This window comes from Mesocricetus auratus, unplaced genomic scaffold (genome assembly GCF_017639785.1).
Source record: "Mesocricetus auratus isolate SY011 unplaced genomic scaffold, BCM_Maur_2.0 Super-Scaffold_100010, whole genome shotgun sequence".
In the NCBI taxonomy this organism is placed as follows: domain Eukaryota; kingdom Metazoa; phylum Chordata; class Mammalia; order Rodentia; family Cricetidae; genus Mesocricetus; species Mesocricetus auratus.
The window spans coordinates 28,406,939-28,432,280 of record NW_024429194.1 but is presented as its reverse complement, the minus strand read 5'-3'; the positions used below and the strand labels follow the sequence as shown (position 1 = coordinate 28,432,280).

General features: G+C 40.0%; 1 protein-coding gene across 15 annotated transcripts in view; it reads right to left on the bottom strand.

Annotated features, from left to right (window-relative positions):
* The window catches only part of Dock10 (dedicator of cytokinesis 10), a 186,217-nt gene that overhangs the window by 144,481 nt on the left and 16,394 nt on the right, over nt 1–25,342 (bottom strand). Inside the window, exon 1 of one of the 15 annotated variants that reach the window (XM_021234346.2) lies at nt 7,685–8,061. The exons of 11 other annotated variants lie outside the window; for them this stretch is intronic. In XM_021234346.2, coding sequence (XP_021090005.2) covers nt 7,685–7,771 — 87 coding nt within the window. In that variant the 5' untranslated portion in view covers nt 7,772–8,061. Of the gene's footprint in view, nt 1–7,684; nt 8,062–25,342 lie in introns of those variants that run through there. 3 more of the 15 variants (XM_013122367.3, XM_013122368.3, XM_005082512.4) reach the window with 3 other exon arrangements.

The window sequence follows — 25,342 nt, the reverse complement described above, 5'->3', positions numbered from 1 at the left end:
ACAGCTGTCACCCTGTGGTCATGTGACAGATTTAATTCAGCCTTTCATCAGGGGCAGCTCCATTGGACAACATCTCTGAAGCCCAAGCTTCAGCAAACAAAACCAATTTTTTTTCTCACCAGAAAGGAAATGATTAAGTAAGGCACAAGGCATCTTATGCTGACCCTTTAACCTTCTTTCTGTCCTGAAGCACAGAGTTTAATGAGAATGGAAAAACACTAGCTAAATCAAAGTTAAGAACTCTACAGCTGGGCAAATTCAGACTAAGCGAGTTTCGAAATGGTTCCCTTGGCAACAAAAATAGACAAATCATAGAAGAAATCAAGTAGGAGTTGCTCTTTAAGAATTAGTCCATTTTAGAAATGTGAATGGCTATTAACCTGATAAAGTATATACAACTTTAGTGACTAGATGAGAGTAATATGATTAATTTTTCATAGTAGAATTTATTAGAAATCAAAGACAAATCAGTCTTAAAGAATTTATCACATAAAGGATACTCTTAAATTTAATTCACTTTTACAGTTTTTTTTCTTTTTAGGGAAATCTAACCCTGTGTATTTCTTTGGAATGTGTCAAAAGGTCCTCAGTTCTGTGTAGCAAATGAAAACTTAAATCAATGACAGTAAATGTTTCTCCATAGAATGGTGGTGCTTGTAAAGATATAGAAAATATTCAATAAGATCTAAATCAAATTAAATTACATGTCTCATTTAGTTTTCTAGAAACACTTGAAAGATAATACATATCATTAAAAATACATCACAACCCAATTACAAGCAAGCCTGACACCAGGGAAATTAATGCCTCAGAACAAGCTGCAGGGGACTTTAAATTAATTTATAGGGGGTCTGTGATAAAAGCCACTGCCAGTTTCTGCTCTGTTACCATCTTAATACTTTGAAAGTCACACAAACTTTCACTCACAGGTCAAGTTGTTGTTGTTGCATGTGTGGCAGGTATGGACTTACACATAAGCACAAATCAAATGTGGAAAATTCTTCCAACTAGATTTTCTATTTTCAGTAAATCTTCTCCAAATGATAGCTCATACTTTTTAGTCTCTTCCTTAAGGACTAGCCATGATGGGTCTGATCCTTAAAATCATTTCTGATGGTCAAAGGGGATGTAGCCCAATCAAAGCCCATGGAACCTTTCCCTCTGAAATCCCCAATCTTCACTGAAGGGATGACAGGTTTGAGCAAAAGGCTGGAAGCTATATATCTCTGAGACTGAGCTTCACAAAAACTATCCATTGTGTTCAACGACCAAGACAACAGGGTTTCCCACCACCTAAGTAGCTCTGATTTTCTTCATGGCTCTGCCCCAAGCCTACCTACATTCTGCCTTCATCTCCCTTCTCTGCACTGTCTGTTTATGTGAGTAATTTTCTAATTCTTGCAATTAAAGAAATTTACTCTGTAATATAAGGAGAATTATCCACCACAAGGGCCTATCAAGTTTTTTTTTCTGATTTGAATGCTCATGTATAACCTTTTGTAGCCAATGACTTCTGCCTTTGAGATGCAGGACTGCACCTACTGATAGATCCCAATATCATTTCGTCTTGTGAAAAGAATTCACTAGGTATTACATGCCCTGTGAGAGGTTTCGATAACTTTTGACTTTCCAAGGTCATACATGAAGGGCAGCTCTGATTTCTAATTTTCTATCAGGACAAACTCATCCAACCATCACTTTCCTATGATGCCAGAAGATGAAGATTTTGAAGTCAGATAAAAGAGTATATGGCCATATTTGCTTTTAGTGCTGACAGTCATAGGCTATAATTTTGCTCTCCATAGGAGGCACTCGTTTGTGCTGGCAGATCTTTTTGGTTTGTAACAGCCTCTGGAAGCCATGCCCAGGCTCAGATCATTTCTTCATTCTATTATTTTTATCTCAGGAGTCACATTTGGGGTGAATTTTATATTAAAACTAATTCATACAGGAAAAACATAGATACATCAAAATACTTAATAATAGTAACAATAGCCACTGTCATTTAGTTTATCATAATGGCAATAATAATTCCTTTCTTATAGGTGCTATTATGGTCAATGACAAGGACTATGATACATGTAATCCCTCTATCACTGAGTACCTATGTTAATTCTAGAAGCGGTTATCACAGTTGATTATTCTTTTTCCCTGGTTTTTGAAAACTTGTGCAACCTGACCAGTAAGTTGATGGGAGAGCTGATATTTAAGTTCAGTTAAGCTTGAAGACAGTGATCCACTCTGTCAGCAGTTTGTACTTGTAAGGGCAAAAAAATAAAAAAAAATCAGGCAAACAAACAAAAACACAAACCATAATTTATTTTACTGATGGGAATATTATAGAATAGAGCTGTAGTTTTGGGTACTATTTCCTGTCAACTTTATGATTTTTCCTTTCCTTTCTTTTCCTTCCCTTTTCTTCCTTCCTTCCTTCCTTCCTTCCTTCCTTCCTTCCTTCCTTCCTTCCTCCCTCACTCCCTCCCCCCCTCTTTAAGCAGTGTAGAGCATTAGAAGTCTATAAAATGGCATAAGATCATTGGGTCCCTCAGGAAATAAATTGGCAGAGATGGAAGACAAGAACTTATTTATGGGAGGGCAAAGAAGAGAAGAAAATGAAAAGATCCATTCAGGAACTATATAATGAAGACAGTGCTGTGTCAGGATTCACAATGGAAATTGCCAGTCACTGAGTGAAACATGTGTTTGCATGTGTGTATGGGTTATGCACAGGTACATGCAGGTATGTGTATGTCTGTATGAGGGTGTATATGTTTATGCATACATTTGGAGGTGAGTGGTCAATGTCAGGTGTCTTTTTCAGTGACTCTCCATCTCACTCTTTTTGGGACAAGATCTCTCACTGAAGCTTACCTGTTTATCTAGGCTGGCTACTCACCGAGCTTCAGTCTCTCTGCCATCCTAACTCAGGTCCTCAGGCTTACACAGCAAGAACTTTATTCACTGAGGCAAGTCCCCAGCCCTCAAGGGAATCCTTTAAAAATTTCTGTATCAGGAATGATTTGGTATCATGGCTTTACTTCCTAAGCACTATAAACCTTCTCCTCCATCAAATGACTCATCTTACACTCTGATGGACAGGTGGTTCTTTTCTGCATTGATTCTCCTCTTTCCCATAACAGCCAGACTGGAGGAGAGGGATGTCGGTCATTCTCCGTTACATTACAGACTCACCTCTGGAGTCCAATTTGGAGGCAGTCCTTCTACAGCTTCCCAGCACCTGGGCTACCTGCCCTCTTTCTGTGGTCCCCTCACATTCCCCTGATCTGCCTTCAAACACAGTCGGAGGCTGGGTCAAGTTTCACAACACACTTCTGTTGTGTGTGGTCTGTCTGGGCTCAGAAACCCCTGGCTACTCCTGCGTCGTTTTTTTTTCATAGTACCTTTCTGTGAGTTTCATCCCTGCAATTTAGCTTTGCTTCAATACAGCCCCAGCCTCCCTTCCTATCCTCTGATCATCTCCCTGTCCAATGGTAGGGTGCTCATGTAATATGCTCGGTGTGTAACATGTTCAAAACCCTGGTTTTGATCCCCAGTGCTACAAGGAAATGGAAAAAAATGCTAGCATATCACTCCTGGTCCTTACTTTGTGCTTCGTTTTTGTTAACTAGCTGCTTATAAGGTGGCATAAATAAATATCCCACTCTAAATGTGCAAACACAACAAGCAGGAACAGCCAAGGAGGATATGTGACTAGGAAGGGAGATGATTTATGCTACCCTACAAAAGTTATCCTGAATAAGTACTTTAAAGCTGGCTTGAGAGACAGCAGAACCGTGCAATGCACTGTGATGACTGTAGGAACCCAGTAGAAGTCTCTCCAATTAGTATCTCTGCCTATAGTTTTCATCGCCTAAAGTGCTCACCGGCCACATTCCTAAGGAGAAGACGAACTGTCACGTGTATCCAAACTTTCCCAAACACACAGAAACCCTGCAGATTAATAATCCACAAGCCAGTGTCAACTTTAAAGGAATGAATCACATTTATTTTTAAAACTTCTGCATTTGCTTCTGACTGTGCAGATGACAGACGAAATAACTCAACTTAATCATGGATGTGATCTTTCCAAGTAAGGCTGTGAAACTGACAAAGGAAATGATCTTTTCATTAAAATTCCCTATACACTAGAGATCATGCTAAATAATCCTGACAAAAAAATAAAGTAAACATAAAAATGCAGCTTAAAAAGAAATCAACTGGAGAACAGCACATACAACTCTAAGATTCAAGGACATAGGCAGGTGGTGACCTCACAAGTAAGTTTCATTTCTGAACATTTCTCACAACACAGTACTGTCTAACTTGTATGCTGCCTCTAGAATCATAGATCAAAATATACGAAGGTATTTCTTAGTGTATTTGAAAGCTGGGCAAACAAGCTAAGCTTCTAAACAACTTAAAATTTCATGCAAAGGAGTAATGTAACGATGGTTTTATTTTCTTGAGGTGCTGGGGGCCTAACCCAGTGCCTTGCATGTTAGGCAAACCCTCGACTATTCAGCCATATCTCTAGTTCTCACAATAATCATATATTGCTTTATATAATATATATAATAATAACACACAGCTTTAAGAAGCATTTGAAGGACACAGAATGCACAAAGACTGCCAGTCTGGGTCAAGAGAGTATAAAATTTGAATGGTATGTGTCAGAAAGTCCTGGTTCTGAATAAGTATTCTAGATTATTATGAAATTCAGTAAATTTTAAATTTGCCTGAGAGCAGGGATTGAATGTGGTGCCAATGTTCACATGATCATTTTGGTGGGTGGGGGGAGAGAAAGAAATTGTGGTAATTATATCCAATAATCATTATCTTCCTTTCACTACAACATATGACAATAGTTAAAACAATTTAAAGGCATACATTTTTTGGTTCCCTAGCATGACTTTAGGTCTTTGTTGAGGAACTCTGTCATTTGATTTGCATCCTTGTCACCGCCTCTTCAGGAGGCTCCCAGGGCAATCTAGGGGTGTAGTTGAATGTTTAGAAGCTTAGATAAACCTGTAGTAGAAAGTTCCACCTGACTCTGGGTAGGCTTTTGCCAACCTGGGTATACACAGTTAGAGGAGATGGCACACTCTGAGGCAAGCCCCATCCCATCTGCACACAGAATTCGGGAATCTCAGAGCACCAGAGAGTCAACTCAACACAATCCAGTTGTGTATTCACTGAGCAGCTGTATTATCAAAATTACTCCTCCCACATGACAGAATCCTCTGCACCCTGTGGCTGCAACCGAGCCACCTAGAAGGAACCTGTACTGCAATTGTGTCTTTTTTTTTTCTTGCCCGTGGAAACACTGATACTTAAAGAATAATCAGTTTACCTTTTGCAGCTTTCAAACTAGGCTCAGAAGGCATGTATGTAATTCTAACAAGCAATCTTAAGATGGGATGGGTGTGACAGAAACATTTCTCAAAAGGGGAAACGGAAGTTCAGCGTGATTTAGATAATCTGCACATGAGTACAGAGAGGGCGAGAGTCCGGCTGAGCCTGAGGTGTCTGTTTCATGCACTCACTCTAATTACTTGTTTCACTTTCCCGAGTCTGTTTTCTAAAATGAAAGCCACATCTTAAGGTAATGCTTGAGGACAGACTGAATAATTCCCTACTCGACAGAAGAGAAAGACTGTGGAAGTAGATATCCCTATCTTAGACAGACCAAAACCAGGCAAGTTTAGCAGGAAAGTCCCTAGTGCCTTCTATGGAAGAAAGCTAATCACTGTATGAATGATCTTAATTAAATTTGAATGCATTGCTACTGAATGCTGTGGGAAACACCAGGTCCTCATTGGCTGCTTCTCCCATAGTACTCAGTAGCAATACGTTCAAATTCAATTAAGATAATTCATAGAGTGATTAGGTTCATTATACCGTGAGACACTGGGACCGTCCTCTTGCCAATACTGCATGTGTGGTGAATGTAAGATAGACTTCTCCCGTGTGTTGTCTCTTTGAGTGGAAACAAAGAGTAAATCTCTTGGTGACATAACCCAGTGTTTCTAAATACTGAGAGAGCTACAGCCAGAGAATTAAGTTTCCTGGACTGAAGGTTGAAACCATCACACACCAGGAGAAATTTTGAAACAATTTAACTCTTTAGAAGACTAAAGAGAAACAACTGAGAATGCCTTTGCCAACTGGGAACTGGTCAAGAGGACACAACTGAATCACATTTCTGGAAATGGGGAGCAAATTCTGGGGGCATCCCCAGGTCACCTGCCTGAGTAACAATGCCAAGGGACATGATTGTTTGAGCTTGCCTAACACAGATATGAAATACTGAGATTGAAGTTGAACAAATTCTACACTGCCAATCTTACAAGCCAGAAAACAAATGCTGCTAATAAATGCTGTTGCTTTTTAATGGCCACCAAACCATTATATAAGGAAAGCCATATGTGTGTGTGTGTGTGTGTGATTAGAAGTCACATCTGTTTTTAGACTTAGGCATTTGTATTAGTAAAGCATTTTATCAGGCTTTTTGTTGTTGTTGTTCTGTTTTGTCTTTAACCTTTTGAAAAGCAGTTGTCAGCCAGGCAATCAGTATTTCCCACCAAGGACACTTAATATGAGTTGTCTTTCAGAGCAACTGTCACCAAGACTCCATAAAGAAAGAACAAGGATGTTGCTAAATGCCATATAATGCATAGAAGAAACCCCACAATAAGAATTTCAGACTTCAAATGATGATGATTTTGAGGTTGAAGACTGCTCTGAGGATGTCACACAGAACTGGATCAACTCTGAGAAGTGATCAACCTTCTAAAATGAGCTATTCAATGGCATTGCTGCAGCAGCTGCCATATCAAGTGAACCCTCCCTGTTACAGGAGGTGCTCCACCGAGTTCTACAGAATTCTAGATGTGTATCTATAAGGACATGTGTTTGTCTATAGTTTTCCTTTCATTTTGCAAGAATAAAAAGGAAGAACCATTTTCACAATAAAATTAAATCTTTCTGACCTTCTATAAACTTCCTTGGCTCTGTTAATGAAACTCTTTACCCTTCCCTTCATAGTTTGAATTATTCTTTCTAAGAATCTTAAGTTAGTGGTACATGATAAGAAGAGAGCATCAATGCTCAAGAAAATATAATTGTAAACAAATGAGTACATTGGGGTCATAACTTAGGGAACTTCAGACTATTCTTTGAGAACAAAGGGTAGGTAGAGAATAAAACTCATACATGTAATCCCCTACTCAGAAGCTGGAGCAGGGGGATTGTTGGGAGCCCACGTCAGCCTGGACTCAACAGTAATTGCAGGCCAGTCTCGATTACCATGTGAGACTCTGTCTCAGAAATACAAACCCCAAACTCAAACCAAAACATAAATCTAAAAGCAAACAAATAAAACTAACAGAGGCAATTTCAGAAACAATAATACATAAATGCTAGGATAGCCCTAGGTGAATTCCGATTACTCTTGCAATGTTCAGATTAAACCCAGTATCAATATGTTTCAGTTACATAAAATTCAAAAACAAGGTGACTTTTAAAATAAATATTGAAGTTTTAAAAGGGCTATTTATGAGTCAAACAGAATACACTGTTGTATAGAACACTTTGTCCAGTAACTCACAGAGAGATCCATTCTAATGCACACTGCTTTTCAGACAAAGCATGGGTGATAGGATAAGAAATTTGCTCAGATACATACAGCACTAACCCTGTGGATTCCTTCTGGGTTCACTCTCTTCACTGTCCGCCTCTTCTTCCAAAATTCCTTTCCTCGGAAGCTCATCATATGCCTTGATATTGAGTCATAAAATACTTGAAAAGTCCTGATGTCCCGAAACCTTTTCTCTCCGAGCCTTCGTCAAGCTGGCTGAAAAAATGTCTCTGCTCTCCTCAGAAGGGAAGTGTTCGAGCTACATCTATGTAACTCAACAGAAAGGAAAGGCAAACCCACAAGTCACCGCTTCCTCTGAGTGGCTAGCTAGCAGCTGTGGAACTGCTGCTTTCGTGAACAAGTCTTCCCTAGCCACCTGCTTCCATGCAAGACAGCGACACAGACCCCTGATCATTTGTATGAATGACCCTAACAGAACCCACCCTCGATGTAACCCATTGATACCTATTAGATGAGCAGGCCCATGATAGGACGTGATGTTAGGGGTCTGCCAATGAATCATGTAATTTTGGGGGGTTAAGATTTATTTTTATTTTCAGGGTTGCAACTTCTTATTTTTCAATCATGGAGTCGCTTAAGTAGCTATGGGCCAACTCATTGGAGCAGTGTCAAGTGTTCAGAAACTGCCAAGCCTGGCGGGGATCATAACTCTAGAAATGCATTTGTGGGTTTCCCGAGCTATGGAACTCTGAATTCCTGTCTCATAGTTTTAGATGACAGGCAAGGCACCTTATAAGACACACATAGTAATCTCAAGAGACTCCTAAGCAACTTCCTCTCTTTCTCGTCTTTGCATATAGTCTGTCTTCTATTCCTCTTTAGGCGCCACAGCCCTAAATCCTGGAGTCCCTCCCATGCCTCAGCTTCTGCAATCTAAAACTGGCTCATTTGTGCTGGGCCTGTAGCTCGATGGAAGAACTCATGCAATGTATGTGTGAGGCTGGATTTCAATGCCCAGCCTGAGCAAAAAAAAAAAAAAAAAACAACCCAAAAAACAAAACAAAAACCCCTGAGTACCTTATTTCTCCATCCCTTTGGGTGTTGGACACAGTTTTCCTTAAAAAGAGGCATTACCAAAGAGCATCTGGGGATGTCCACTAGACAGACTTCCTGGTGACTGAAAAGGAGAGGAACCATGTGGGAGCTCTAAAAGCTGCATTACCAGCATCCTGGGGCATCTTGTCCCATTCTAAGTCCCCTTTTCAGAAATATATTGGAAGATAAAAATAATGAGGACAGTGAGCAAGAATCATCAATAAATATAAACCCAATAATTGCCCAATAACAAGGAGTCACTGTCCAGTTCATCAGAAGAGAAACTTGATTTCAGTATGTTATCAGAATTGATTAATTACTACTTCTGAGCATTGTTGGGCTTTGTGAGAAATGTGTGGCATTTCCTGTAAGAAGCTGTGAGAATCCCACTAGTTTGGAGACGCTTGGGAGAGCTGTATAGAAATGTCATTTTAAAGGAATTTTTGAATAACAGGTGAGTATCAAGAAGGTTAGTACAAGGGATCAAATCTTGCAGGTAAGGACATCTAGCATGAGCAGGCATCATAACATGTCATAGACACTACTTTTTAGAAATTGTAAGGATAACTGAGATAGTGTTTTTAAAAACTCAATATATTATTTTGTCTGTTATATCATAAGCACCGTTATTAGTTAACATAGAGGCTAAGGGGTAAAGCAAAACAGAATATTAGGAAAAAGCTGGAAGTCAAGGTTACCTACAGCTAAGAGTTAAATAGGAGGATTGGAAGGTTGAAAATTGAAACCAGATTTGGTTCCTTTATGGCTCTGAATATCAACATCATATGAAAATAATATATGTATATGAAAATAATAAAGACTACTGAGGCCATTATGAGCAATAAATAAGATTTTAGGAGAATCCTGGGCAGCTTCAGGCAGGATAGGTTACAGAGACTAAATTTCCAAAGATTTGTATCAATCTACAACATTGACTCTAAGGAGGCTTTGAAGAAGGACGTAGCAACCAAACAGAAAATAATGGAAGGAATTGTTGAGTAGACAGTAGGTGCTGGGCATTGGCCCAAGTGTTTATTTATACTCTAACAAACTGACCATGATGTAAGTTTGTTATTATTGCTATTTTCACCCTTGTCTGAAGATAGTTGGGGTCATAATAACAGGAGTCCCAAAGCCAGTTAAAAGAATGTCTATGATGGAAATCCTGTAGGTTCCTGAGTTTGGCTATCAGAGAGATTAATCCTATTACAGGGGAGTAAAAAAAGATGATTTCTTTATTTACATTGGATGTTCAAGGCTGAATGTTGTGTCAAGAACACAGAGCAAGGTGTATCCCTAAAATACATGACAGAGCCAGGTTGGAGACATGAAAAGAAAAGTCATGGATAGAGTTCAATTCAGAGGTTGCAAAAGTAAATTGAATTTTGAAGAAACTAGCATAGAATAGAGAACATAATCCTGAAGTTGCTCTGAATGTGGCATATGGAAGACTATTCAGAAAATACTAAGGTGCTACAGTGATTAGTATCACAGTGCAGAGCCCAGATGCTCTGGCAAGAAGTACATAAATACGGCTGTATGGCACCTGAAGCAGGGATATATCTAGGGCCTGAGAAGAGCTTTAGCATAAGACATTGCTAAAACAAAATTATGATATTTGCATGTGAACAGTAAAACTGAAAATAATAACTCTGAGTGAGATAATCTATACCTAGAAAGACAAACTTCACACCTTGTCTCTTGTTTATGGATGTTAGCTTTGAATCTTCAGAAATAACATGTTTTACTTGGCATACCCATAGAGTTCAGGAAATTAGTTAGGTGTTAGGGGGTTCTTTCCAGGAGGAGATATATAAGATGGTGGGATAAATGGTTAAAGGGGAATAACAGAACAGGAAGGGCTAAATTGGGGTAGGTTGTGAGAGGGCAGGGTCTAAGAGAGAATATGGGGAGAGATAAGAAATAATAAAGAAATTTTGAAAAAGTAATATGTAAACTTACTACTGTTGAAGCTTCCTAAAATACACACACATGAACATATATGAAAGGGACTTAAAGGGAATTACCTTATAATAAGGCAACAATTCCCCTACTAGGTACCAGAGGCTAACAAACAAAAAAGCTATTTCCAGGAATGATGTTGTTGACGAGTGAGTTCCTGTAGACACCCAAACATTATAGTTCATTGCCATTACTCTTGGTTACCTTCCAGAACTTGATGACAAGACACTATTTCTGAAGATACCACATACACAAGTTATAAGACATGGAGAAATCAAGCTTGTATTTACCTGGAGGCTTCTTTCTTGACTGGGCAGCTTTCACAGTGCTGGAAGGTGCTATGAGTGCTCAGCTGGGAGCCTGTGAACTACAGTAATGACTAGCCTGGCAAGAGAAGCCAAGCCCACTGGTGTAATAGTGGTACAAATACCATAGGAGTAACCAAACACTTTCTGATTAGATTTAAGGCCTGCTTCATAAGGCGGAACTCATAACAGGCACTATGATTGTGTCGAAGAAACTGGCTAGACAGGCCATGAGCCCTAGAGGAAAACTTGCTACTATTACTCTGTTAAATGGACAGAGTATTAAACAAACTCTCAGTGACATCATTTTATACCCATATAATAGTGCATCTGTCAACCTTGGTTGGAGAAGCTTCTTTTTCCTCTTGGTAGCAATTGACAAAGAGACCCACAACTGGTAAAGGTACCGAGACTGAGGAATTCTCAGCCCTAAATGGGACATAGCTGTCAAAGCGCTTGGTCACAATGCTCAGACGTCATGTTGGAAGAGGGGACAGAAAGACTACAAGAGCCTGAATCTAAAAAAAAAAAGAGCATTTTGTAGACTCAGCATGGCAGTTGCACATATGAAATCACAGTGGTTGTGAGAGCATGTGTAAGACCTGTCAGGCCAGACCCAATCCAAGCATGGAAAGAGGAGGTTGCCACAAAGTCCTACCCTTAGCTTGGAAGATACTGGCAACTGATCACTTCCAACAGAAGAATCAGATCTCTTTAAAGGTATATATGTCCCCTGGCATGACCACCATTCTCCATTGGAAGGCCACATATCCAAGAGTCAATGGAAATTCATGGGGTTTTGAAAAAAAAGGATTAAAAATTGAGTGGGAAGGAAAGGGAGGTGGATCTAGGCAGAGCTGGGGGATGTGGCTGACATGATTAAAATACATTGTATGAATTTCTCAAAGAATTAATAAACATACACTGTATGTGAAAAGTAAGAAACTCTTGGGGCTATGCATTCTTGTGCATGCATTCACAGACATTTTCAATTTCCAATAGCTGTTTAGCAATTAAGACAGTCTTAACTATGATTTAAAAGGACCAGGAATCTGAATACTGAGATGTCAGAAATTTCAGAAAATATGCTAGCAGTCTGTTTTTGCTTTTCATTGCTCTTGTAAAAAAAATTGCCACAACCTAGAGACTGAAATCAAGCCCTACTTATAATCTCACAGTTTTCAAGAGTGAAAAAAATCTGAACACATAGGATTTTACCAACCCCTGCTTAGAATCCTAGGAGGCAGAAATCTAGATGTTGACAGACAGTTTTGTGGCCTTTCTCAAGCTCTTTGTGGGGGAATCTGTTTCTAGGCTCATGGAATGTTGCTGACAAATTCATTTCTTGCTATTGGAGACCTGAAGTGGCCATGTCTCTGCTGTCTGTCACACAGAGGTGTGGTCAGCTTCTAGAGGCTGCCTACATTCCTTGGCTAAAGGTTCCTGTCTGAGTCGGAAGCAGTGGAACCCCTCTTACAACGGAAAGTGCACTGGCTCATGCTGCGCTTTATCTAATCCATCTTCTGCTTCTCTTGTTCTAAAGCAGGAGAATTCTGGGAGTCTGAGGCTTTGGGAGGGCAGCCTTACTCTTCTAGGATAATCCACAAAATTCTTGTATTTTCAGGCCATCTGATTAGTAACCCATTGTAGTTTGGTTTCAGTTGGTGTGATAAAATACCCTGACCAAAAGCAACATAGGGGAGGAAAGGGTTTCTGTGGCTTATGACTCCAGGTTACAGTCTGTAACTGAGAGGAAGTCAAGGCAGGAACTCAAAGTAGCCGGTCACATCATACCCACAGTCAGGGCAGAGAGAAACAAGTGCGCCCAGGCCGCCTGCTTGCTGCTGCTAATGTCCTCCAGTCTTCTTCTCTGATACAGCTCAGGGTCCAGCCCATGAAATGGTGTGCCCCACAGTGACTCTTCCCACCCTAATTAAGTCAAGACTCATACCTCACACACATGCCCATAGGCAACCCAATCTAGATAATTCTTTCATTAGGCTCTTTTGCTCTTTACTTTTGGTTGTGGCAAATTGACATTTAAAAGTAATTATTACACAACCTTAATTCATAATTTCAAAAACCTGTCACATTAGTGCTAAAAGATTAGTGTTTGATTTTCCTAACGGAACATCTTTTGTTTGAAAATTATTTATTTTACATCCTGATCACAGCCTCCCCCTCCCTTCTCTCCTCTCCTACCTCCCCCTCTCCTGCCCTGTATAAGGGGCAGACCTCCTGTGGCCAAAGCATGGCATATCATGCTGCCTATCAAGACCAAGCAGCCGACTCTGTATTCAGTTAGGGCAAGGCAATCCAGGGTGAGGAACAGGTTCCTAAGAGCCAGCTCAAGCATTACTGGAAAGTCTTAAGGGTATGATCCACCTCAGCTATAGTCTGACCTTTTGTGTGTTTAACTTTTTAAAGTATTTTTAAACTTAAGACTATACCGCAAAAGAGGTGCGGATGAGGAAAACACTTGCCCTTTGAACGTGGTTTCCACCGAGCTGTTAGGTGGGATCCAGGTTTCTGATGAGTTGAGAATGAGTGGGAGTGATTAGAAATTGAGTAGATCATTTACTGGAAAAAACAAAACCAATGAAATAAAGGTGAGAAAAATAAGGATATGGCAGAAAGAAGCAAAATTGGAAGAGAGGAGGTGAAATACTAGGGACAATCAAATATATACAAGCAGACAACAAAGGCAATGAGCTAGGGAAAGAAGCTTTAAGGAGACTCCCTTCACCCACTCAATTATGTTTTAAAACGTTTGATTACAATTGCATTTGGTTATTCAGGCTACCCAATTTACTAGTCGCATCATTGTTGAGCCTAAAATTGGGTAGAAACTTGATAGCATCTCATAGATAATGTCTGTGAATTCACTTCCTAAAAATGACTTAAAAAAATAGAACTGAAATCTTAGGGGCTGAACATTGTATGCGTGCACACGAGGCCACAAGGGTCTGCAAGCCTGCATGTGAACACATGTTGAAGTACTTTCACTTGTGTTGTCTGCCATGCCTATGTCATGCTATCAGTGTCATCGTTTGTTTGGGCTTTTCAGAACCTGCTGGTTGCTTCCTTAGAGCCGTGGAATGGCAGAGGAGCTTATCTTGTAGTTTTGTTTTCTTCTTTCCTCCTTCTGTTTCCAGTTGGCTTTCCCTTTGCCTGCTGGGAGCTCACTGCTTTGCTTTTTGCTTGCAGGAAAAAGCGAGTCTGCTCGTTTGGAGCACCTGCAAGCACTGCTTACCACCACGAAGTACAGTTAGAGGAAACCAAGCAACAAGGCGGTACTTCCTCATCCTCTGTGGTCTCACTGGAGTCTGGGCCCAGAGAGAAGTACCATTCAAGTTACTAGCACTCAAGTCTATTCTTCTTGTATAAAAAGTCAGCCGAACTGCACAGTTCTGAGTTACCAATGATTGCAGGGACTTCTCCACCCCACCACACTTCTGCACACAATGCTTTCAGTGGGCAGTGTTTGCAGAAAACAATGGGGTTTTTGTTTGTTTGCTTTCTTTAGTGAACTTCTCCTTCAGATAATATTGATTTTGTAATAAAATATCTTGTACATTCACGAGAAAGAGTACCATGCAATATGCATCACACCAAACGAGAATTTTGACATGATAAAAATAGAAGTAGCCGGGCGGTGGTGGTGCACGCCTTTAATCCTAGCACTCGGGAGGCAGAGACAGGCAGATCTCTGTGAGTTCGAGGCTGGGCTGGACCGATAGCCTCCAAAACAATACATATATACATGTTGTGTGTGTGGGCGTAGTGTGTTGGCTTAGAGTGTGTCAGTTTTGTGTGATTTTTTTATCATGTGTGCATTGCATTAAAATAATTTACAGCAACCCATCCACTTACATCCCGATATATATTCCATTGTATCTATTTAAACTATCATTGAGCAAATGAAAATTCTGAGTCATGGTCAGATGGGATAGAGCATAGGGAAAGCAAGGAACTTGTTCTTAATTCTGTTTTAGAATTGAATAGCAATCAGAGGAAGGATTACATGTCTTCAATCATGAACTTCCTCATTGGTCACAGACTTCCATCTTAGAAATAACATCGTAGATTTGTACATTTTACCATAAATCTCATTTTGTTAAAAACTGTGATTTTAGAGTTTATTAAATACTAATCTTAAAGTTTCTGAAGCTTTATTATATAGAGTGGGGCTGACACCCTGTGGGTGACAACTGGCTTTAAGGAGTCATGCTTATTTAAATGTGTCCAGCATTAGTCTGGTGTTACTGAAAACGAAAGCATTGTAAGAATCAACCATTTGTTATTATGGAAACTAGAACTAAGTCACTTCTGTCTGCCTCCATCCTCAGATGCCAGGGCAGAGCAATAATGAAAAGATGACAACCTGGAAAACACCTCGGCTGATGTGGGACTCTTAGTCTCTGGTGCTATCCTGAAAGGGCTGCTCTGCTATTTGCCTGGACCACAGTATTATTTTTCCATCACATTTTATTCCAAAAACAATACACTTTTTCTTCCATGTCCTATATTTTTGAACACATATATTTTGCCTATTTATAAACCCCTCTCCTTCTCCCTTCATCTTGGAAAAGAACTTCGAAATTCCCCCAAGTTATACGATTTCTTTATTTTTCATAACATTGTTACTTATTCTTTGAAAATCTCATATGATGTATCTTGATTATTTTTACTCATCTCCCCTAACTCCTCCCAGATCCTCTCCCACCTTTCTACCTACCCAACCAACAAATATTCATGTCTCTCCTTCTCTGTTAAAAGTCTATCTAGTCCTGTTTCTGTAGGTTGACTACTCTTGGGGATGAAGTCTGTCCTGGAATGTCATTGGTCTACCAGGTGTCATTCCATTGTAGAAAACTGACTCTCTTTCTCCCAGGAGCAATCTAATGAAGCAGCTCTTCAGCTAGGAAAAGAACTTCATGCCCTCTCCTCCATGTTGGGATTTTGTCTGCATTGAGCTTGTGGACATCTTATGCGTATGGTCACAGTCTTTATGAGTTCATATGGTCCCTTGCCCTGTGGTGTCTAGAAAACAGTTTCCTTATAGTGACCCACCACCCCTGGCTCTTACGATCTTTCTGCATCCCTTTCCACATAGATGTTTGAGTCTTGAAGTGAGGAACGTGACGTAGACATCACATTTAAAGTTCAGTACTCTGATGGCTCTTACTGTCTGCAGGTTGAACACATGTGGGTGTCTGGGCTAACTGCCTTCTACCACAAAAGGCAGATTCTCTGATGAGGGTTGAGCAATGTGCTGCCTGCAAAGGCAGTACATTTTTCATCATAGTATCCTTTCTCTATCTTTTGAAAAAGGACCGAAAGACAATCTCAATTGGAGCAGATGATTTTTTTTCATAGACTATCAGGTGAAAATATACAAATACAGCCTCAGCTGTATTGGGCTTAGGAACTCTGAATTAAAGTTATTTTTTAGTAGACAGAGACTACCATGCACTGGGATTTTCCACAGAGACAGAGGTATCTGTTTACTGGCTTGGACCCCGTTCCAGAATTCTACTGCTGTCAACGTTCACTACAGGTCAGAGTCTTTTCCCTTTAAAATAAAATAAGCACCTAAAATTGGTATGCCATGACCGTGCCTACTGATAACTTTCAATATGAATGTTGCCCACTCCTTAATAATGATTCTAGAATTCATACTGTACACAAGATCAAGTCTCAGTGGAAATTTTTCTTTATTTATAGACTATCACCATTATACATATTTCATTCTCAGATGATCTTTGTTATTGTTAAAGGATATGTTTTGAGAAATCAGGGGCAGGGGCAGGGGAGGTGGCCCAGTCATTAAAGTGTTCATCATTTGACCTTGGAGACCTCCAGTATCTACTTACAAATATTGGGCACAGCAGAATTCATCTGTAGTCCCAGAACCAGGGATGTGAAAGAGGACTCTTGGGGCTCACTGGCTACCAGATTAGCTTAATCAGTGAGCTACAGATTCAGGGACTCCTTCAAAATATAACTTGGAAAGCAATTGAGGAAGCCAGAAAGCATTGACCTCTGGTCTCCATAACTGCACACACATGTACCCCACCCCTGCCCCACAAACAGGCACTCTATAAAGGGAAAAGTGGTGGCTTTAAAGTCACTGTTGCAATGAGAGCCAAAGAAAATTTTCTGGTATATGTTCAAACCACGCAGAAAGGTGATGAAATAGTGAATTCCAACCTCAGGCCTCAGCAGTCTTAGGCAGGCCCAGTCACCTGCTGTTACATTAACATCTAGATGCTGTTACATAGAGCATCTGTTCATTATAGACGCTGCACAAACCTCACCTTAAGAAAACAGTGACCAGAAAATTAGTTCTTCCAACAGTGTTTTAGACAGTAGTATTCCTATGGGGACCACCTCCTTCTACAAATTATTTATTTATGCTAGACTGAGGTCTCGCTATACAACCAAATGTTTCCTTTCCCTAATGCATGTTCAGTCAGGGAAATTAACTAACCAGTTGGATTGTGCTGTACATTGAGGTGAACGAGGAGAAATCCCTGGAGTAAAGTCAACCATCAAAAGCTGGGCTTCAGACCTACTTCTAGCTTCCCCTTTTATCTGCCCCACCAACCTTTGATTTCCCTTCATCTCCTTTTCATGAGCCATCCCTCTGCATATAACTTAATACAGATTGCTGTGCTTGCCATGTCTCTCAAAGTTATCTAAATTACAGTTTCTAAGACTGAGGTACTGACATTTGGGACCACTCCATTCTTTGTCAGGGAGAATCCTGTGTACTGTGAGATGATTAGGGACACATTTTGCTGAATTATTCCAGTGAGATGTCATTTGCAACCTCCCTCTCTTGCCAACCATGCAATTGTATTCTATTGAGACAGCCAACCATCTCCAGACACTGCAAGTTTCCCTAGGAAGTGAGGCAGCCTATGTTTGTCCCACGCCAGGATCTAGGCACGGTGTTTCTATGATGACAGCATTTGGGCTAGTGATCTGGATGATGTTGGATATGTCTCTTTATGTCAAGCTTAGTTAGAGTGTTTTAAATGCTGAACTGACAATTTGAAAGAACCTCTAGATTACTGGTATCCACTCCTTCTTCTTACCCACAACACTTCAAACTCCCACTCTTTGTGTCTCTGAGCTTGTGTTTCTGTTTGGGGGTTATGTATGCCTCTAGTTTTACTAGGGAAAGACTGGAAGCCATTATAACAAGATGAGATCTTGTGAGAGACAAGCTAGCCACCTATGTGAGTTGTAGATGAGGGTACCCACATGGAGGATAAAGATGGCAGCATGACGTTTGTCACTGCGAGATTACAATGATCTTAAGTCAGCCAGATCATGTTGGGATTCCCAGTCTCACTTGCTAGAGGACTCAGGATAAGTCACCCGCTAACATGCAGAGTGGCATGATACCTACTTCACTAGATGTTGTGAGGCTTGGTAAGTGAGTATGTGTTGAACATTTAGCACAGTGCCTGGGATTTAAGAATATGTTCAATGAATGGTAGCTACAAGTATGGCTATGAGAAAATAATTTGAGGAGGTGATCTGAAGCTGTGTTGGGAGGGGGTACAGAAGCTCCTAGATATTTGTGATCTGACCATTAGAAGGAAGGGGGGGAGGGACACCAAAAGGGCACCGAGTGCTTTGCACCAGGCAGTGACAGGAACACGACAATGCGATGAAATAGCCAGTCTACCCCTGCCTACTCACAGCGTCCACAGCTGACTTCTTTTGTTTATTGCCTCTTGTAACACTGGCCATTTCATTTTTAAATCCCCAGGGTGCATAACTACAAAAGTTTTCAATTATCCCATTTCTGTCATCTCCCTTTATCCCACACAAAAGGCTCAAATAGCAAGGAAGTTAAGAAAGCCACACTTTAACTAGTATCATATGCTGTTTTATCTTTTCATGGTTCTTTTCCTGCCTGAACAAGGTCTGTGAATTCCCAGAGCAATAAACAGGATGGTCTTTATGTCTTTATGTCTCAGCTGTGCTGGGTTGTCTACAGGCATGTGATGAGGACTAACATTATAATTACCCGTTTGAACAGGACAAAGGGTGGAGGGGGCATGGCACTCGCATTTTCTGTCTTCCCCTAAGCTCTTTCCGTAACTTTCCAAGGACACGGGAAGGTATTAAAGTACACTGACAAAGGGACATTTAATCTGCTCACTCTACTGCAAGAATGTTATAGATTGGGAAGGAGACAGGGTACCTAGATTGCATCAAAAGCTCATTGGCATGACTTAAAGTTGGCTTTCCTCTTGCTTTACCAGTCATTGAGGTGTGTGTGTTCAGAAACCAGCCTGGATTTGTGTTCACTTATGTGTTTCAGCAGTTATAGCTACGGCATGGAGATTGTCTTTAATTAGTCACTTCTTTTGTTTCAGGCAGAATCTACCAGTGAGTTACACAGGAAGGTAGCCATCGGTTCAGTCCATTCACTTCTGCAGTGGTTGACCTTGGGCAGAACAGTAGTCTCCATGAATGTCTTTGTCCTAAAACCCTTTCATCCCTGATATTCCACATTTTTGTGTGTTTTTATAATACAGCACATGTCATCTATTTTCAAGTAAATTAGTGCCCAGAAAAACAAAAGCCTCTGTTCTCATTTTTAGTTTCAGGTGGTAGTTAAAAAAAAAAAAACAAAGACAATTTCCAACCAAAAGCCCTTGCTATACATACTCAGTTCCTATGGTGTGTCCCCAAAGATGTTACCTTTGTCCTCTGTGAGAGCTCATTCAGAAAAATGCAGGTGTGCTTTCTGACATGACATGGCCTTTGATTAGACTTGTAAACAAAATACTGAAAAGTGTATTAGCCCTATTTTCACACTCAATTAAGTTTCTCATATTATCTTGATGAGATTTGAATATACAGGTTTCTTGTTTCTTAAAACAGACTCTCTCTCTCTCTCTCTCTCTCACACACACACACACACACACACACACACACACTATCCTTACATTCAACTTGAAACTGGTACTTTTGGATGATGCTTGATGTTCAATGCTACCGACTCTGCCATTGGGATTGACTCCTTGTGGCCAATCACTACTAAAATTTATTGCAGACCTGGTTTGTAATCCAGAACCTCAAGTCTATAGGAGAGCACACCAGGGATAACATAGCTGGGAGAGTTCCTTTCTTTTTCCCATTGAGCATTGAACACTGAGCATTGATTGGCCTCAAGGGTGACATCTCAATCCCTTTACCTCTCAGGGCACAGCAAAGTGTCCTTACCCCACCAGACAGTCACTTCTATAGGTTTGTGGCCCAAAAGAAGTGACATGAAAAAAATACAAAGACATAATTTATATCAAAGCAGCCTTTTCTGCACATGTTTTCATCATTGTTTCTGGGGTTCTCTTCCTCTTTGAGCTTCCCAGGCCTGTCCCTGAACTTTAGCTGCAACCTGAGGCCTAGACTTACTTCCTGGTTCATTATTACTCTTACATTGGCTAAGACAGTTTTTTTCTTTGCAAGCATTATTAACTGTTTGCAGCCATTTGTTTACTCCATGAATGAGCACACATACTAGACTAAGTATTTAGGATAATCAGAAAGATAAGATTCTTTACCCACACAGAGCTTAAAGGACAGAGTTATACAAGTGCTATGTTGGGGAAATTTTCATTACAAAACAGCAAAAATCAATCACAAAATATGCCTTAATATTTTCTTTTAAATTCTCATAATATTATCATCCAAATCTTCTTCTATGTGGTTTTATCATGTGCATGGCATTACCTTCACCTAGAAGATAAAGCTGGGGACTTGACACTTTCAATTTCCTCCTCTCATTTGCATAACCTTCATGAATTTTTAATGATGTGATTTTTTTTTGTTTTAACCACCCCTCTTATTGTAGCAATTTTCCTTTAGAAAGAAGGGCTGAAATGTGCTATTCCCAGTTCAGTAGCTGTAAGCAGCATCCCCTCTGGTCAGTATCTTTGTGTTTTCTCACTGTTTCTAGAGTTCCCTAATGTCTTAAGAGTCAGGAGATTCACAAAGTCCACAAAATAATTAACCAGGTCTCGCTGGTGCAGAATTCCCCAGAGGTGTGCATTTCCAACATGCAAACAAGATTCCTGGAGTGTGCAGTATCTGATATTTCCCACACTTATTTTTACACATTTTGCCCTTAGAAGATTCTTGTTGTACTCCCTACATTGCCCAGGCTCACCATGAATTCACAACAGTCTTCCTGACTCAACTTTCTAAGGGCTAGTGTTCTAGGAACCAATATGCCCAGCGTCAGAACACTTGTTCTATGTGACACAGTTTCAAGAACTGGGTTTGTCTCTCCTACATATAGCAAATAACTGGGTTATATAGAATTTTAAATATCTTTGTAAAAGAAGGGAACAGCAACATCTTGATTACAGGGGTTTAGTAAAGACACAGGACATACGTTGTAAGGGTGCAAAGCAAAGGTACTCTTGTTATCAACATGGTGACCAGGAGACAGACTTCAGGGCAAGATCTCAGCATCATTTGTAGTACTGACTTGTTCCTTTCCAAGAGGCAGCTAAGGTAGCCATCTCTCTCAGAGTCACTTTCCATGGTAATATGACCAAGATACTTATGGACATCAGTTGAGAAATACCGGCTGGAGAGATGGCTCAGCCGTTAATGGCTAGGCTTACAACCAAAAATATAAGAGAAACACATCTTTAAATAAACACATCAAGTGATTTTCTTTTGAATTAGGGAAAAAGCAGTTATCTGTTTAGGTAAGTGGGTTTGGGTTTGTTAGGTCTCTGGGAAATCTCCACTCAATGGAATGAAGCACAGGCAGGTTTTCCTGGTTGTTTAGTAAATACTGAGTAAGCACTGATGTCAGCAAGGACATAATTAATGAGTCAGTTGAGCTGCAGATGTTGGTCATTTGAGTCCACTCTCTCTAGTGCACTCTACAGTAGCTGCTGAGGTTTCTTCTCAATTTTAAACAGACTTCTGAGAGTATCTGCTGCTTTTGGTGCCATACTATCCATTCTTCTTTGGCCTTTTGCCGATGAATTTAAATTGCCAGCTATAAAGTATGAGCACATTCCCCTTGGACTGTTTAACAGTTTGACTTGTTATTTATTCACCTACATAGAAATCCTGAATTAGAAGTCAGAGCATGTTTTTGGAAATTAAAATATAATCTTTAGCCTAATATTTACACAACATCAGAAATAATTTTCCACAGATGTCAGCCAAGGAAATTGTAACATCTTTCAGGAGGTTAACTGTTTCCTTGAACCTGGGTCACTAAATTGCAGTGAAACTTTAATATGACTATATATGAGAATGACAAGCAGGCAACCTGGGATTCACCTGTGTTCCATAGTTGTGTGAGTTCGTTACTCATATTTAAACATAAAGAGACTGTTTTGAATTGTAACAGCTCTGGTAACTAGGTTCTCTTGCATTCACTCCCTGACCACACTCATCTCACCTTGTGACAGGAAAGGTGGTGTTGAAGTTGTGTAGAGGCCTGGAACCCTGTTTGGTTTGTACTTCTGGAACAATGTAAAGTTGTGCAATTTAGTGGTAAGAAGGTCAGAGATATATTCACATATAGAATGGTTATGACTTTGAGTATTGACTCAAATATTGATATTACAGGTATATTATAGCCGAAAACACTGTGTCATAAAGGTTGTTTCAGCATTCTTTTTCTTTCAACCATCCCACAGGGAGAGAAAGGGGGGTGAGAGGTAACCAACCCATACAGAGCTGAGAGAGAGAGAGAGAGAGAGAGAGAGAGAGAGAGAGAGAGAGAGAGAGAGAGAGAGAGAGAGAGAGAGAGAGAGGAGATGAGATGGAGAGGAAGACGAGAGTAAAAGAGAGCGTAAGCAGGCAGGGTCAGTCCTTTAAAGGGATCCTTTGCACCTGCATGGTTCTCACAGTGTTTCAGCATTCTTAAAAAAAGAAACTTAAATTGTGCTAATTTTATGTAGAAAAGGTCAGAAATATTATTCATAATTGTGTGCTTTTCATCTTATAAGGTCACTTATGAGATATACATAAACTCTATTTCAATCATGAGTTTTATATATAAAAACAAAGAACAGAAACCAGCAATTCTAAGAGCCAAGAGAAATGCTACTTTTAGAAATTAGGATGCATTATTAATAGATTACTGTAGCTTCCAGTGAGTGCAATTACTTACTATCTATGGCAGAATTGAACTAATTGATTAACATTACCCCACCACAATGCAGTGGGGACCACAGACAGTCAGACGCCTTCAGATATTTGACCAGCATTTCCAAGTGCTTAGCCTGGGCATTATCCGCTGTCTGAGCTCTCCTTCCCTCCAAATTGTTGTCAAAGCTATTTCCGAAGGCCTTACATTTCTCCGATATATAATATGAAAGCAACTTAAAATATAGATGGATGGTTCCTCCTCAGAGTCATGTCCCCCTTAGTGTTTTACTCATTAAAAGATATAGTCTTACATGATAACATGCTGCTCCAAATATATTAAATAAGTGCCACCATTTTCATTATGGACTGTTTCACTGAATATTTAGTTTAGTGGAACTATACATTCTTGATTGTAATTCTCAAGGCCAAACACACACACACACACACACACACACACACACACACACACACACACTAAAACCAGCCAATGAAACAAACAAAAAAACTAAAAAGGAAAAAAATGACAAGGAAGCTACTACACCCATGATACTATAACAATATGGCTGCCTAAACAAGACCTGAACAATGCCAACACCAATAGACATGCTACTGTGGAAGGGGGAAATATAACAGGGTCCCACTCCTAGACAAAGAACTATAAGCAACTAATAACCATGGAAAAGGGGAAAATTAATCTTCTTTAGGAATAGCCCCCTAATTGGTTACCCAATACGAGGAATGTGTCAGATTCCCTGGAACTGGAGTTACAGATGAGTGCACTATTTAGGTGCTGGGGATTGAACCTGGGTCCTCTGGAAGACAAGTCAGGGTTGTTAACTGCTGAGCCATTTCTGTAGCCCCCTGCTGTCATATCTTAATAAGCAAAAAAAAAAAGAAACATGAGACTTTATGCTGATTTTCCTATGCTTTTGCAACTTCTGTTTTCTGATACTACGCATTTTGTGAGCATATTTCAGTGACCTCACAGCTGAATTCTGAATGGAAAAATCTGTGAATCTGAGCTTTTGAAGTGGGGAGAATTACCTAACGACTAACAAAGTAAGACAGTATGAATTAGGACCATGAATTTGTGCTCACAAGGCAGCAATTGCTCAGAAATCAAGCAGGTGGAGAAAAAATGTCAAGGAGAAAGCTACTGGAAACAATGTTTTACCATCAAAATAAATCACATGATCAAAATAAGCCACATGCAGTATTTTAAAATGAGCATAAGAATGAGAAAGTAATCTCTAGGGGATCTAAGTAGTTTAAGCCTTTGAATCATAAAACCACAAAAAATATTAATCTCAGCATGAGGCAAATCAAGGCAGGGCAGGCACTGGAGACAGCTAACTAAAGTAACAGATGGCTTTTCCTGTGTACATATGACTCCACTTAAAAATATGATTGTCAGGCCAATGCATGCAACGTTCCAGTGGAATCTTTATTCCACACATGGCTACATGGCACACATATGAGAACATTAAGGCCATTCTTTGAGTACACATTATGCTGACAGATTCAAATCAACAAACAAGCCTTGAGAATTTGACTGACTGCAAGACAGCCACAGTATATACTTGTAGCTAGAATGCCCTACACTGAGACCAGAGGCAGAAGGGAAATGTCAAGGGGATTGGCCAAACTAATAAGCTTAGGGCTACTGAGAATCGGGCATCTTCCGTGAATCTTAGGCAATGCCCACTGCTGTTTCTTTATTTCTTACTTATCTCAATTTGAGATTGGGCTCTTTGCTTTTGTCCAGTGAGCTTCTGACATGTGAGCTGTGCGAAGCAGCAGGCATTCTCTGGAAAGGTAGTAACAGATTTCTTTCTATACTTTTGGGTTTGCTCAGTGATAATCACTCGACAATCCTGATTCTTCTGCCAATCTCCATCTTTAAGGCAGTCATGTAACATCTTGAAGATCCATACTAAGGTTAACCACAGCTGTAGCAAACAGCCCTTTCCTAAAAACAGATCTGAAGGTAAACTTTTGGGGGAGGGTCTAGCCGTTTTTATTGTGTCATTTTGAACCCATGCATGTCTTCTAATTTGTTTTTGTCTTAATGGTGCAAAATGAGACATTTGATAATAATATTTTATTTCTCATTTTTTCCACAAACCATTACTCCAAGATTTCTATTGGTTCATACGCCCACAGTTCAAAACAACTATCTCCAATTCCTCTAACAACACTCGGCTGTTATTTACAGATCTGACATTCTTCCCTT